This window comes from Phoxinus phoxinus (assembly GCF_949152265.1).
Source record: "Phoxinus phoxinus genome assembly, chromosome: 20".
Taxonomy (NCBI): domain Eukaryota; kingdom Metazoa; phylum Chordata; class Actinopteri; order Cypriniformes; family Leuciscidae; genus Phoxinus; species Phoxinus phoxinus.
In genome coordinates this window covers 32,274,900-32,291,562 of record NC_136895.1, presented here as the reverse complement: position 1 = coordinate 32,291,562, position 16,663 = coordinate 32,274,900, and the positions used below count along the sequence as shown (strand labels likewise).

General features: G+C 39.7%; 2 protein-coding genes and 1 long non-coding RNA gene across 4 annotated transcripts; 1 reads left to right on the top strand and 2 right to left on the bottom strand.

Annotated features, from left to right (window-relative positions):
* Positions 1-1,092: 1,092 nt before the first annotated feature.
* On the bottom strand, positions 1,093-13,051 carry ssu72 (SSU72 homolog, RNA polymerase II CTD phosphatase). Of its 2 annotated transcripts, XM_079592257.1 has the most exons (6): positions 12,960-13,051; positions 12,708-12,775; positions 8,154-8,297; positions 5,601-5,740; positions 5,415-5,533; positions 1,093-1,646 (listed from the first exon to the last, which is right to left on the bottom strand). In XM_079592257.1, the coding sequence occupies exons 1-6, from the start codon at positions 13,002-13,004 to the stop codon at positions 1,545-1,547; spliced, it is 618 nt and encodes a 205-aa protein (XP_079448383.1). In that variant the 5' UTR covers positions 13,005-13,051; the 3' UTR covers positions 1,093-1,544. The 2 variants fall into 2 exon arrangements, with proteins under 2 accessions (XP_079448383.1, XP_079448384.1); XM_079592258.1 differs by lacking the exons at positions 12,708-12,775; positions 12,960-13,051 and adding an exon at positions 9,201-10,173.
* On the bottom strand, positions 10,678-12,701 carry fndc10 (fibronectin type III domain containing 10). The gene has a single exon (XM_079592256.1). The coding sequence runs from the start codon at positions 12,677-12,679 to the stop codon at positions 11,909-11,911; it is 771 nt and encodes a 256-aa protein (XP_079448382.1). The 5' UTR covers positions 12,680-12,701; the 3' UTR covers positions 10,678-11,908.
* A 419-nt stretch (positions 13,052-13,470) lies between the features above and the next one.
* On the top strand, positions 13,471-16,475 carry LOC306987742. Its single transcript, XR_013795239.1, has 2 exons — positions 13,471-14,806; positions 15,846-16,475. It is a non-coding gene; the product is annotated as an uncharacterized lncRNA (long non-coding RNA).
* Positions 16,476-16,663: the final 188 nt, after the last annotated feature.

Below are 16,663 nucleotides of genomic sequence, written 5' to 3'. Positions count from 1 at the left end.
TCAGATACAAATGAAATGGGTTTTTTTTTTTTTGTGCTGCGTTATTGATACTCCAGAAAATGTTAATTGTCAGTGAATTATTAGTATGTATGAATTTTTGCTTGTTTTATTAAATTATTGTAAAAAACTAAATTCCTTAACAGGATGAACAAACTGATAACAGAATGGAAAAATAACAGGTTAGGGAAAAACAGAGTGGAAGAGTGATATAAAGAATGGATGGATGATTTCCAGATACAAATGCCTAAAATGGGGTTTTGTGTACTTTCTCTTTTTTTAAGTACTTGCGTTATTAATACTCCAGACATGTTTAATCCTCCAGACGTTTAATTACCAGTGAATTATTATTTTTTGAATTAAAATATTTTTATTTTTGCTGGTTTTATTAAATTATTGTAAAAAACTAAATTGCTTAACAGAATGGGAAAAACAGAGTGGAAGAGTGATATAAAGAATGGATGGAAGATTTCCTCTCACTCACATAACCAGTTACCATCATTACTTTAGTTTGAACTGGTTTTAGATAAGAAACAATATGTAAAACATTGACACAGAACTTTGAATAAACATAAATAAGTTCACAATCAGATATAACAGGGTTGACTGAGCAAAGACGAGATCATCTGATGAAGAACTGCATGGACTTTAAACCTGAGATTCTTCCACTAACTTCCCCGTAACCGGGAGGACGTGCGGAGGCGGACCACACCAGATTCCAAAGATTAAACTGGTAAAAAGACACTCACTTTCCCAGGACTTTGTGATGTCATGTCATTTTTCCAACTTTCTTTTAAAGGGAAAGTAGTCAAAAATAAAAGGGTGAACCATAAATTGAGGGACAAACTAAAAATCTTGAGTATAATTGCTAAAATTAATAATTGAATACATCAGAGTGAATCTTTACTGATATATTTACAACTATGTAAAAAACAAAACCGCTATATGTGAAGTGTTGTGTTGATCATGAAGGTGCTTGTGAACAGAGGAAAATGGTGATATATGTGGATCTTCAATAAGCTTAGAATTGAAATGATGTTAATTATGACTAAGAGAAGATGTTGAACAATAAAATCCCGATCTTCACTGGACACACACTCTGAGATTCATCAACGCTTTATTCATTCATTCATTCATTTATAGCGCAATATTTACAAGAATAATGTCAGGCACTCTGGCTGCTTCAGGTACGATTACAGAATCATCCTTTCATTTACAAAATTAAAGGAAAAAAACAAAACAAAATATACTCAATATAGGTATCAAATCCCATGTTTAAATAACGAGGAAAGAAATTGATGAGAAACTGAAAAGTATCACGTCCCGTCCGCCAGAGTTATTAAACGCCACATCCTCTAAATAAAGTGATCAGATGTGTCCGTTCGTTCACCGCAGGACGGCTCATCTCTAATGGGTTTGTTGGCAGCGGAGGGTGTCCTCCTCCTCCTCTCTGATTGGTTCAGTCCGAGCGTTCTTCCGAGGTGTGTGTTGACAGTAAACAGAGAGAGGGCGATCTCCGCGCGCCGCGTGACGTGTTCCTGCGGTGTTCAGTAGAAGCAGACGGTGTGGAGGAACGGTCTGTGGCTTTTGTCCTCAAACTCCTGCAGAAGTTCATCGATCTCGTTCTCCATGTCGTCAGTGTGTTGAATCTGAGACACACACGGATCAAAACACACCGTCAAAAAAATAAAAAAATTTAAAAAGCTGCTAGCTGATCGCGACAATTTTACATATATTAGTGTTCACACCAGCAGACGATAACTATAACGATAACTATTAGTGTCCACACCAGCGGACGATAACTATAACGATAACTATATTAGTGTTCACACCAGCGGACGATAACTATAACGATAACTATATTAGTGTTCACACCAGCGGACGATAACTATAACGATAACTATATTAGTGTCCACACCAGCGGACGATAACTATAACGATAACTATATTAGTGTTCACACCAGCGGACGATAACTATAACGATAACTATATTAGTGTTCACACCAGCGGACGATAACTATAACGATAACTATATTAGTGTCCACACCAGCGGACGATAACTATAACGATAACTATATTAGTGTTCACACCAGCGGACGATAACTATAACGATAACTATATTAGTGTCCACACCAGCGGACGATAACTATAACGATAACTATATTAGTGTCCACACCAGCGGACGATAACTATAACGATAACTATATTAGTGTTCACACCAGCGGACGATAACTATAACGATAACTATATTAGTGTCCACACCAGCGGACGATAACTATAACGATAACTATATTAGTGTCCACACCAGCGGACGATAACTATAACGATAACTATATTAGTGTCCACACCAGCGGACGATAACTATAACGATAACTATATTAGTGTCCACACCAGCGGACGATAACTATAACGATAACTATATTAGTGTCCACACCAGCGGACGATAACTATAACGATAACTATATTAGTGTTCACACCAGCGGACGATAACTATAACGATAACTATATTAGTGTTCACACCAGCGGACGATAACTATAACGATAACTATATTAGTGTCCACACCATCGGACGATAACTATAACGATAACTATATTAGTGTCCACACCAGCGGACGATAACTATAACGATAACTATATTAGTATTCACACCAGCGGATGATAACTATAACAATAACTATATTAGTATTCACTCCAGCGGACGATAACTATATTAGTGTTCACACCGGCGGACGATAACTATATTAGTGTTCACACCGGCGGACGATAACTATATTAGTGTCCACACCAGCGGACGATAACTATATTAGTGTCCACACCAGCGGACGATAACTATAACGATAACTATATTAGTGTTCACACCAGCGGACGATAACTATAACGATAACTATATTAGTGTCCACACCAGCGGACGATAACTATATTAGTGTCCACACCAGCGGACGATAACTATAACGATAACTATATTAGTGTTCACACCAGCGGACGATAACTATAACGATAACTATATTAGTGTTCACACCAGCGGACGATAACTATAACGATAACTATATTAGTGTCCACACCAGCGGACGATAACTATAACGATAACTATATTAGTGTCCACACCAGCGGACAATAACTATATTAGTGTCCACACCAGCGGACGATAACTATAACGATAACTATATTAGTGTCCACACCAGCGGACGATAACTATAATGATAACTATATTAGTGTCCACACCAGCGGACGATAACTATATTAGTGTCCACACCAGCGGACGATAACTATATTAGTATCCACACCAGCGGACGATAACTATAACGATAACTATATTAGTGTTCACACCAGCGGACGATAACTATATTAGTGTCCACACCAGCGGACGATAACTATATTAGTGTCCACACCAGCGGACGATAACTATAACGATAACTATATTAGTGTTCACACCAGCGGACGATAACTATAACGATAACTATATTAGTGTCCACACCAGCGGACGATAACTATATTAGTGTCCACACCAGCGGACGATAACTATAACGATAACTATATTAGTGTTCACACCAGCGGACGATAACTATAACGATAACTATATTAGTGTCCACACCAGCGGACGATAACTATATTAGTGTCCACACCAGCGGACGATAACTATAACGATAACTATATTAGTGTTCACACCAGCGGACGATAACTATAACGATAACTATATTAGTGTCCACACCAGCGGACGATAACTATAATGATAACTATATTAGTGTCCACACCAGCGGACGATAACTATATTAGTGTCCACACCAGCGGACGATAACTATATTAGTGTCCACACCAGCGGACGATAACTATATTAGTATCCACACCAGCGGACGATAACTATAACGATAACTATATTAGTGTTCACACCAGCGGACGATAACTATATTAGTGTCCACACCAGCGGACGATAACTATATTAGTGTCCACACCAGCGGACGATAACTATAACGATAACTATATTAGTGTTCACACCAGCGGACGATAACTATAACGATAACTATATTAGTGTCCACACCAGCGGACGATAACTATATTAGTGTCCACACCAGCGGACGATAACTATAACGATAACTATATTAGTGTTCACACCAGCGGACGATAACTATAACGATAACTATATTAGTGTCCACACCAGCGGACGATAACTATATTAGTGTCCACACCAGCGGACGATAACTATAACGATAACTATATTAGTGTTCACACCAGCGGACGATAACTATAACGATAACTATATTAGTGTTCACACCAGCGCACGATAACTATAACGATAACTATATTAGCTTCACACCAGCGGACGATAACTATAACGATAACTATATTAGTGTTCACACCAGCGGACGATAACTATAACGATAACTATATTAGTGTTCACACCAGCGGACGATAACTATAACTATATTAGTGTTCACACCAGCGGACGATAACTATAACGATAACTATATTAGCTTCACACCAGCGGACGATAACTATAACGATAACTATATTAGTGTTCACACCAGCGGACGATAACTATAACGATAACTATATTAGTGTTCACACCAGCGCACGATAACTATAACGATAACTATATTAGTGTTCACACCAGCGGACGATAACTATAACGATAACTATATTAGTGTTCACACCAGCGCACGATAACTATAACGATAACTATATTAGCTTCACACCAGCGGACGATAACTATAACGATAACTATATTAGTGTTCACACCAGCGGACGATAACTATAACGATAACTATATTAGTGTTCACACCAGCGGACGATAACTATATTAGTGTTCACACCAGCGGACGATAACTATAACGATAACTATATTAGTGTTCACACCAGTGAACGATAACTATAACGATAACTATATTAGTGTCCACACCAGCGGACGATAACTATAACGATAACTATATTAGTGTCCACACCAGCGGACGATAACTATAACGATAACTATATTAGTGTCCACACCAGCGGACGATAACTATAACGATAACTATATTAGTGTCCACACCAGCGGACGATAACTATAACGATAACTATATTAGTGTCCACACCAGCGGACGATAACTATAACGATAACTATATTAGTGTCCACACCAGCGGACGATAACTATAACTATATTAGTGTCCACATCAGTAAACGATAACTATAACGATGAGTATATTAGCGTCGCTGTTTATTATATGCGCCGCAGTTTTGTCGGTTGCCGCTTTAAATGCTCAAGCTCTTTAAAGCGGAATGGATTCTGATTGGCTGTCAATATTTTTATCGTTCATCAGCCAAAAAAAAACAAACAAAAAAACGTTCTGAGCGTGATTCCAGCGATATTGCTTCTCTGTGCTGTTTTAGCGGTGTTGTGAGCGGTTATATGTTGAGCGGTTCTGCGAGCTCTGACTTTACTCACACACTGGCAGAGTTCACAGATGAGGAAGGCTCCCAGCGTGGCCTCCTCGTGGTTGTCCTGGATGTCCACGTTGATGACGTGCACCGGCTGGAAGGTCTCCTGCTCGCGCGAGTTCAGGTCTGAAAGAGACGAGGGGTTAATGTGCAGCCGGTGCGCGAGTAACTCAACAGCAGACGTGCTCCTCACCCTCCAGCACCTGGTCGTACACGCGCTCCTCACAGGTGATCACCAGGTCGAACTGGTCCTTGCAGCTCTGGAAGCGCTCCGGTCGCGACTTGATGCGCTTGTTGCGGTCTAACATGTGTAAGATGCCATTCTGTGTGTATCTGAGGAGGATCAGCGGTCAAGGAAGACCAAACAGAGACACCAAACACTCACATTCACTCCACCAACAGTGGAAACTTGTTCACTAGCGCCATCTGCTGGTCATCACTTCTGTGTGGCAGTGTACACATCTACTTATTCCTAACACACTCATTTAAAAATTGGAGGAATCAACTTAACTTTATTGTGTGAATAAAGAGTGTGTGGGACAAAATGTAAATAAGCATTCATAACTGGTGTTCAAACAGAAGATATCAGGGAAAGCAAATAAACATGTGGTCAGTCATGTGAACTAGGAGAAAAAAAAGTTTGTTCTTAGCACTGCTACTCTGAAAATCACTAACAGTAAACTGACAAGACTGATCAAGATGAAATGAGTTTTCTTTTTTACTTAAATTTTTAGTGCAAATCCAGTTTCAGGAATTTCTGCAAATATAGTTTATAAAAGAAGAAACTGCAAATATTGAGATTTTTCGGCCATTTTATCACTCATGTGACAATCCCTCTGCACTGCACAAGCTGTGTGTCTTGTTAAAAATATCAAAAGTATTCTCTAAAAGCAGGACTGCATTAGATATCAAGCCTGGTCTTTATTACCGTCTCTTGCACACGCGTGTGTGTGTGTTCTCACGCCACTAGGCCTTCACTGGGTTCTAGCGTTTAAACAAGACAAAGCACACCTGCACCAAACGCCAAATCTAGTGCTTGAGAAACACTGCCCGCCACAGAACTCCTCTGAAGCTGGAGATACTTCACCGGCAGAATAAACCTCGTGAGAACGAGATGCTCCTGGATCTCAGACACTTCAGCACTAGTGATGAGTGTCTCTACGCTTCTGAGTAACGAGAACTAAAGTCTAGCAGAGACACTGGGCTGACTCCTTCCAGACACGTCTGATGGGTTAGAGGAACTAAACTTTACACAACACCAAAAGATTGTGAGTTTGTATGCGCCAGATTCCTCCGCCCGACCTGCTCATGAATCCTGTGAAAATCTACTCTGCTTAGACCAGATCATCGGACGGCGTCCACGAACACGCCGGAGTGTGTATCTGTGAGATCTGCTTTCATGTGAAGCCAACGAATCAAGAGGTCATCAACACGAGTCCTCAGAGAACATGTGCTGCACTACACACGCGAAGTGTGCTCGTCTGGCGATGAACTGGGTGCATTTTAGTGTGTGCAATAAAAGTTAATATGTGGATTTAAAGGTACAGTTCACCCAAACATCATCCACGTCCTTCTGTGGAACATTTAAACAGTGAGGTATTCTGAAGAATGTCAATGGGGTCCAATGTTGTTCGGTCCCAACATTCCTCAAAACATCTCCTGTGTTCTTCAGAAGAGTCGGACACAGAGACGCGAGTAAATGAAGACCCTTAAAGGGTTAATTCACCCAAATATGTAAACTCGGTCATTAATCACTCGCCCTCGTGTCGTTCCAAACCCGGAAGACTTCCTTAGGAACACAAATGAAAGATCTTTTTAATGAAATTGAAGAGCTTTCTGTCTCTCCATTGACAGCTACGCAACTACCACACTCAAGGTCTAGAAAGATCGTGAAGACATCATGAAATGTGCCTCCAGTGGTTTAACCTCAACACTTCACTTACAAAATATTACTCTCCAACGCACGCTCACGCAACGTCTGCTCTGGTGTGGGCAACACACGCGACGCTCTCACGAACGAGCAGCGGATTCATATTTTGTAAAAATAAAAAAGGTATATTACGTTTTTTTTTTTGCGCAAAGCAAGCATCCGCGTCACTGCATTAAACTGGGGTTAAATCACTGGAGTCACATGGGTTCCTGGAGCTTGAAAGTGAACTCCATGAGGCCAAGTAATTAATTACAGAATTTACATATTTGGGTGAATTAACCCTTTAAGGGTCTATTTACTCGTGTCGTTCCACCGACTCTCTTCTGAAGAACACAAAGGAGATGTTTTGAGGAATGTTGGGAGCCGAGCAACATTGGACCCCATTGACATTCATCAGAATACCTTATTGTTTTAATGTTCCACAGAAGGACGAGACACTGTGAATGATGAACTGTACCTTTAATGTCCCTTCACACAGTAGATCATGGCACTAGCAGCGCTAAAGTCACGGGTTCGATCCCCGGGAACTGATCAAAAGCAATGCACGTCACTTAGGATAAAATGTGAGGATTATATTTCACATGGAGTTCAGAAGAGAAGGACAACAGGTAAAACAGGACTGAAGTTAGCCTGTGCGATTTAACCCATGCATTATATTGCAGTTGCTAAGATAAAGGGCCGTTCAATAACTATATTGGCGTCCACAGTGGACTCTATTCTTTTACATGTGTAACCCTGTGTGTGAGTGGTTGTAAGCTGGGTCAGTGTTGATGATGATGGATCTGTCAGGTGTGTTTCTGTGTGCGCTAGGGATACAGTTCCTTGTCTTTACGGACCAAGTCGTTGTACATCTGCTCATAAGTGGTTTTGAAGTCATAAATGTTGGGTTTGTCCGGAGCGGGTCCGGGGAGTTTCACGTGGGTTCCCGTGCCGAAGGAGCGCACATCAAACCCTCGCTTGCTGTAGGAATAACAGAGAGACAGTGAGAAACCTCAAGAGATCAGAACAGCACGCGCACACACACACACACGTGAGGAAAAACCCTGATCAACCCGAGGAGACTTACCTGAGATCAATTACCTCACCTAGCGTCAACTAGCCTAGATTGTGTCGCTAACTAGTCTTTAGTCTAATTTGAATAGGAAATCTACCTTTTAAGTAACTGACTTTATACAATTATTTTGAATTTTATCATAGAAAATAGAATATAATAGAATTATTATTTAAAAATTATCTTGAATAAATTTAGATGACTAGTTTTTTTGTTTTGTTTTTTTAAAAAGTCTTAAGCAGTTTAAGCAACCAGTCACTGAGATTCACTACTCACCTGAGATTTCCGATTTTCTAAAATGAGAGTATCTAATTTTATCTGGCTAACAAAAAGCCACCATGGATTTAGGACATATACTGTGGTATTATTCTTTGAAATACCACGAGTTACCATGGTATATAAATGTGGTAATGGTTCAGTATGGTATTACCATCTGATGTACCAGCGAGGTACTGCGTTTTTGTGAGGGAACCATTATTAGCACAATAAAAATCTTTTATAATTTCGTTGGTCTGACTACTTTATAACAGAACTTTCTTCTTTTTTCCCCCTTTTCCCAATTTGACTCTTTTAGACGATCTTCATCTGCTTCCGTGTTGCTCGACGCGTTTCTTTTCTGTAAAAAAAAACCTAGCGTAAATGTGAAATATGTTTATGTAATGATTCTCGTGAACCCCCTCGGTTCGTTTCTCTCGATCTGACTGGCCCGGTTCGATTCCGATGCGCTTTTGGACCGTGTGAAAATACAGAACGACGAAATAATGAAGAAACCGGCTCAAGTTCGGCTGGGTTTCCTCGTCGTTAACTGTTACCTCAGGATGTTGTGCGCTTCCATGCTGCGGTTCTGGTTGCTGGAGCACACGACCGCGACACGCAACGGGTGGGCCGGCATCGCTATCTAAAGCCCGGTGACAGTATAACGGGTTTGAGGGGAACGAGAGCTCGGTTCGACAGCTCTACTCAGGTCCGCTGAGGGGAAGAAAATGGCGACGGAGCTGCGCAGCTGTCAGCCATGCGTCACAATAGGGGGAGGGGAGTGGGCGGAGCCTCACGAAAGGCAAAGCGCATTTAGGCCACGCCCACCGGGGGAAACAAACAATCCGTCCTCTCCATCGAGTCTGTATTGTGTGAAGCTGCCTTGTCATTTCTGACTTATAAAAAAAAAAAAAACACTGTCTAAGCTGGTATGTGACAAGGTAGTAAAAAATAGTTTTTAAAAGCTGTCGACCCCCAAAAAAGAGCGTTTAAGGTCACAAAGTGGAAAAAACTTCCACTCTGGATTTCTGAGGCTTGTTGAAAGTGTTAGACTGTGAACGACATGAGGGCAAGTAATTAACGATTTACATGTACGTTACAATGTGAATGAACTCTTTAAGGGTCAAAAGTGAATAATAGGCTAGGCAGTTGAGACATCGCGACGTGTCGTTAAGCTTACGCCCATTGGAGGCGACAGGATAGCTTACTGAAATATAATATATAAAACTAACATTTGGATATTTGACTTACCACCAGTGACTAAATGTTTACTAGTGTATTCTTAATGCATACTGAGTGTCAGGAGGATCCCACAGTTTACCCATTCGTTCCAGCTGGTAATATCCACTAGGGTTTCCTTAACGCTCGTTCGTTTTTTGGGGTCGACAGCTTATAAACACTTATTTTTTTTAGCTTGTCTGTACACCTTGTGTTAGACATTGTTTTGTTTTTTTGTTATAAGTAATAAATGAATAGAAGGCTGCTTCACGCAAGACGAGTAATGGAGACGGTTGTTTTTCCTCGGTGGGCGTGGCTTCAGATTATGACGCGAGTCGCTCTCTCTATCAAAATGACGAATAATATCACGCAGATGCGAATACGCTCCTTTCATGTTTTTTTTTTTTTTTTTCAAAAACAACAATACAGCCAGTGATCTTATAGCTTTTAAGTTTTTAGAGAACTCAAACCACATTTTCATTTCAAGTTTAAATCTTAGAAAAAGAGGATTGCATTGAGAAAATGTACATTTGTGAATGTGATATTTAGCAAACAGAAAATAAGGTTTATAAAATAAATATCACTTTTCTTTTCACATTCATGAAAAACAAAATGTACAATTCTATATGTAAATTCAAAGTCAGGATTCACATAACATTTGATAAAATCATAGACGTCACACCAAAACTAACGTAGTTTCAGGTTTCTCTAACAGAAATTTCTTCATTTTCCAAAACTTCCTTTTGCTATTAGATGATGACAGTGTAATTTGTGTATATCAGTTTGTTTATTTGGGGAAATAAAAACAAAAAAATCAATAAAACTGTTTATTAAATTCACCCCTCATTTATTAACACAAAAGTTTTGTATTACAGAGAAAAAGCACAGTATTCAAAGGACTGTTCAGCCAGTCAGTGGGTCCTAGTTTGGTGAATATTAATAACTCATATCACTAACTCAGAATTAAAAGAGTTGTGTGAAGATAAGGCATACTGTAAATTATTGGGAACATTAGAGTACAAAAACTACAGCTTTTCTTCCACTAGTCAGATCACGGAAACGTCACTATTACCGCACACAACGCCATCATATGCAGTTACCGATTCAATGACTGGCATCTCTGAACAAATATTGATATAGTTATTATCAGTCTAAATATCAGTGAGTGCACAGTTTTTTGGTAAACAGGATTATTAAACGCAACTATAGATGCAAACACACATAAACACAGGAAAAAAGCTTGTCTGTATAGTGTGGCTATGTTCGGAATAGCATTATTTCTACTATTGCTGTTGTATACTGTATCCCACAATGCACTGCGTTGACCTTTCCTCATATTCTTAGTGGTGAATTTTAACATTTCTTTCTCAACTCATTATTTGATTGAACTGGCGAAATTTTCAATTACACTAAAACATTCAAAATAAGAACCGGCCAGCTAACAGCCAACGTTTGGTGAAGGTTACGTACATGTGGAAGTAAAACGTTCTTGGAACATCATTATGATGTTGTTTTTACATGATGAATGTTCTCATAACGTTGAGAGAAAACGTTCTGATAACACATTTTTTGGAACATCGTTATGATATTAGTACCTGAGGAATATTCTCATAATGTTGACAGAAAATGTCCTCAGAACGACAGTCTCACAACGTCCTTATGATATTTTATATATTAATGTTAACGCTAAAGTTCTTGGAATTTTACAAGTAAACGTTATTATACTAACATTATTGTAATCTTTTAAATAACATTCTAACACATTAGAAACGTTGCAAATCAAGGTTCCCACAACCTTTTTTGGACATAAAGTTGTTAGCTGGGTGTACGGTGTACTATTGCGTACTATTTAAGAATAATCATACACAATTAGCGGTCTATACCGCGCATTACTCAGTCAATAGTAGGTAGGTACTCCATTCCGAACACAGTGTGTGTAAGTAGAGCTCTGTGGCACTGCGTCTCTTTCGACATGAATTCTGCACTTGGTTTCCGATCCTGAGCTGTAAGGTGTGTGTTTGCGCGACGACGATAACGATGTTTCTCTTCACAGGTGTGTGTGCAGGTGCGATCTGTGCGAGTGCTGCGCCGTCAGCGTGTGCTGCGCCGTCGGGTTCATGATGTTTTCGGTGATGTACGCCACCAGCAGGCAGATGATGACCAGCATCACGCAGATGGCTCCGCCCACTGTCGTCATGGCAATAACGATGTCCTGCATCCCGCTGGGCTCGAGGCTGAACTCCACGCAGGCTTCGGCCCGGTCGAGGGCGTAGGGCCGCACGCAGAGGCGGTACGGCACGTTAGCGTGCAGCTCGGTGAGTAAATAATCGCGGCAGCTGCTGCCTAAATGCACGCCGGCGCATTCGAACTGCGTGTAGCTGCCGTTCCACCAGCAGCTGAGCCGGAAGCCGCCCGCAGACCCCTGAGCGGGGCTCAAATGAGCCGCCCACTGAACAAACACACTTCCGTTAGACAGGATATTCGCCGTTAGCTGTCGGTCAGGTGAGCTCACCTGTCGACAGGTAGCGCCGGCGCACCGGAAATCCGGTTGCGTATACCGGAAACACAAACGCCCCGGGTCACCATCCTCAAGAGTGCGATATGCACACAGTGGCCCGACTTCACCCAAAACACGCCACCATCTTACAGTAGTGCTGTTGTCCTGTAGCTTTGGTATTCGCTTGGAGTCTTTATTGGTGTTGTTATTACTGTATTGGGCATCACGGATGCTGCTGGTCCGGTTCGGTAAAGCGCTGCTAAGAAGCAGCAGAACCGGGAAGGAGTAGCGGAGGAACACTGATCCCAGATGGCCTGCCATATCTGATTTATATAGCTTATTTACTCACAATCGGTGGACAGATGCGGAGAATACCGGAGCGCGTGCGGTCGCCATCACACCGGTGCGCGCGACCTGCTAAAAAAAAAAAAAAACAAACAAACAGAATTAACCGCCAAACTCGTGCGTCGCTAAAAAACCAAACCAAACACTAACGGCTGAATATCTGAATACAAGACGAACAAAACAACATCGATTAACATGATTATTAAACAGACTGATAAGGATTTGTTGTAAATAAAGATGGAGATTTAAAGATTACCTCAGAGAGAACCTTCCGCTGCTGCAGCCGGACGAGAGCGCGCATGTGTCTGTGCGCGCGCGCGTTTAATCACTGTTAATTAGCATACTTCCTCTCGCCTTTCGTTCATTCTCACTTTATCTCTGTCAGTTACCAGACGATTCCTTTGTCTTGATATCTATTTATCACTCAGTGAGTTTATATTATTGATATATCTATATATTTTTTCCCCCACAACATCACCAGAAAAATATTATCAATAATCACACTGGAGTATCATATTCAGTATAATGTTTTATATATATTTTCTCCCCTTGTGTGTATGTCATGGTCTTGTTAATAATAATAAAAAATCATCAACAATAAAAAAAACAATAAAAAAACTCTATAGAAATATGCTCTATATTAATCATTATAATTAATTAAATTGACCAACGCGTTAGGAAATATTATCTACTGAAAAATCTAATAATGTTTAATGAATCTGCACTAGTGTAATTAGCTACTATTAGTAATCTAGCCTTGTTGTTTTTTACATGAAGGCTTATTTTAGGTTTTTAAAGACGTTCAAAGATATTGGAGTAGAAGAAGCAACTAAACGGATGGTTTGAATTGTTGTTCCATGAATTTTGCATTTCATTGTTTTACTGAAAATATGATACATGCGGGAAATCACGTGATCATAAAAATAAAATAAACCCGCCCTGTCACGTGACTGGTTGTAAATCAGAAAGATTCTGTACCTCACGAGCACAGTTTGTACGGAAGCCATAAGAGGCCATGGATTATAATTTTTTTCTATGTTGTTTTCTCGTGATCACGACTTATTTTTCTCGTGATCTCGAGATAACAAAAGTTGTTTTCTCGTGATCACGACTTATTTTTCTCGTGATCTCGAGATAACAAAAGTTGTTTTCTCGTGATCACGACTTATTTTTCTCGTGATCTCGGGATAACAAAAGTTGTTTTCTCGTGATCACGACTAGCTTTTTTTGCGTATTCGGCAAGCTACTAGCTATATACCAAAAGCAGAATAAAGCAGCATCATGGATGATCGCATTCGCTTTTACTTTGACAACGGACTCACTCAATCTGAAATAGCTCTATGTCTGACAGTGATTGACGACTTTCACATTAGTGTCCGACACTTGAGAAGGAGGCTGTCAGGTCTACAACTTTATCGTAGAAGACAATATAGCGACCCTGAACGTGTAGTCAGTTTCATTGCCAGCCAACTTCAGGGACCAGGACGTCTGCATGGCTACAGAATGATGTTTGAAAGATGCCGATTAAATGGTTTGCGGCTCACCAGAGAAATGGTCAGAGAGGTACAGTTAAGTTTGGATCCATCAGGTGTGGAGGAAAGAAGAGGGAGAAGGTTGCGGAGACGACATTACCGAGTGCCAGGCCCTAACTATCTATGGCATATGGATTCTTACGACAAATTGAAGCCATATGGCATAGCAGTTAACGGCTGCATTGATGGTTTCTCGAGGCACATCATCTGGATGCAAGCCTACTTCACCAATAATAATCCCAGAGTAATTGCTGGATATTATTTCCGCGCTGTTGCTGAAAGAGTCGGTTGTCCTCAAATAATCAGATCCGATTTTGGTACCGAAAATGTCCACGTCAACAGGCTACAAGAGTTTCTTCGGGAAGACTCGACAGGAACTGTGCATGGACCGTGTGTCTTTCAAGGAACAAGTCCAGCAAACCAGAGAATAGAAAGTTGGTGGGGTATCTACAGACGACAAAATGCAGATTACTGGATGGATATGTTCAAAGAACTGCAGTCAACTGGTGATTTCACAGGCGATGCAACTGACAAATGTCTCATACGGTTCTGTTTTCTCTCATTAATTCAGGTAACTGATGTTTAGTCCGCTATTAATTTATCCTGATCATTTCCATTTGTCCAAAACTATTTAAACGGCCAATTTAGGCCAACTGTCCAAATTGACCTTTATTATTATTGCTATTAGCTTCTTGTATTATTTAGTAACGTTACAGATATAGTATCTGCTTTGTTCATATGAAATATTTTGAGGTAAAAAATGCCAAAGGGTTTTGTTTAACCCATAGACTAGGCTATATATTTATAGTTTAATTAATCGTGCATAGCCTACTTAAGTTAAGTAGGTTCAAATAATAGTCTATTTTTAATCTATTTAAAATAAATAAACATTTTTAACATAATAAGTGAATTCATCTCTCCCCCATTCGAGATTTTTTTAATTTGGTCGATCGGTCGCTGTTCGTTTGCTATGGTGCTGAATTTCATTTCGTGATCACATTTGCGGCGTATAGTGAGTTGGAAATAGACCACGTCATTCAGGACCAAATAATATCGCTCCTTGTTCACATTTACCCTCAAGTGTGTGTTATATATATGTGTAAATATTTTTGTATTTATATTTTCACAATTAAAAAGACTTTCTCCAAAACTACTTACAAATAGGGAGAGGAGAGGGGAGGGGGAGGTCTTAAGCACACTTAAGACTGCTGAGGATCGTAATAACAAAATACATCTCTGGGAATAGCCTACATATAATGCAAGCTCATGTGTTCCTAAAAGTTGGAGCATCAGTCAGCACATAGCTACTGCAATAACTGTAGTAATCCATACGACCCCAATGGATGGATCAATATCTTCTGAAGTGAAACAATAAGTGTTTGTAAGAAAAATTACAATATTTTAAACTGTAAATTATCGCTTCAGACCAAATTTCCGAGTCAGTCAATATGTATTTTCATTGTACTTACCCTGTAACTACATGGAACAAGAGGGTAACAAGCACTTCAATAAACCCTGCAGATTTGTAATGCATGTAATCCCTAATATGGTTTGTTTTTACTAATCCAATATGATGGTTTCTATTAATCCCTAATATGGTTTATTTTTAGGAAGAACTGGACACTGTTGTAAATATGTGGAATAACCACCGAATACGACGTAGCAATGGTCGTGACTTACAACATGGAAAACCCTTCCTCATGTACAACTTACCAGAACTTTATCAATCAAAAGACTGCTTGAATCCTGTAGATGCTGAAAAATTAGATGTGATTATCCATGAAAATGTCTGCCTGTGGAAATCAGACATACCCTGTGATCATGACTTCTATGACCTCTGCATTCTTGTTATGGAGGAGAATAATCTACAGCCAAGTGCAGCAGCCACAGAGGCATTGAGACTCTATAAAAACATTCGACCTCTGGTTAGAGAACTTTTAGGTTTATAGATTTCACAATCTATAAAGTATGCCAATAATTGTAAAAAATTGTAAATTGTAAATCTTTTTTTTGTGTGTAAATATGAAATGTCTTTTTTTCTAGGTTGCAGGTTATATTTGTATACCCTTTAGTTTCATAATTTAATGTATTTTTTAATTTTGCCACCTAATGGAAACAGAAACAAAGTACATCAAAGGATGAGCCAAATAACTGTGTTTTAATTGGACAGCAATAGAAAGATCCATACAGTGTAGAAAAATAAATTAATCAGTTGATGCAAATAAAGCTATTTAAGTGCAACTCTTGCTTGCTTCAACAACAGCTTATTTAGATTAAATGTTGGATGTATAAATAATCACGTAAGAAAACCCTGATGGGAAAACAAAACTGTCCCATATAAATCAGCCCACTAAACTTATATTAGAAATAAAGTAAAAACATTGAAAAACTCATATAGGCAACCATTCTATTCTATTCACAATAAAAT

Bases quoted from the DNA above. Each gene is read 5' to 3' on its own strand.
- fndc10 (XM_079592256.1), bottom strand. From the start codon at position 12,679: ATGGCAGGCCATCTGGGATCAGTGTTCCTCCGCTACTCCTTCCCGGTT.
- ssu72 (XM_079592257.1), bottom strand. From the start codon at position 13,004: ATGCGCGCTCTCGTCCGGCTGCAGCAGCGGAAGGTTCTCTCTGAG. The intron at 12,776-12,959 runs GTAATCTTTAAA...TTTTTTTTTTAG, and splicing joins AGCGGAAGGTTCTCTCTGAG to CAGGTCGCGCGCACCGGTGT. The intron at 5,534-5,600 runs GTGAGGAGCACG...CGTCTCTTTCAG, and splicing joins GTACGACCAGGTGCTGGAGG to ACCTGAACTCGCGCGAGCAG.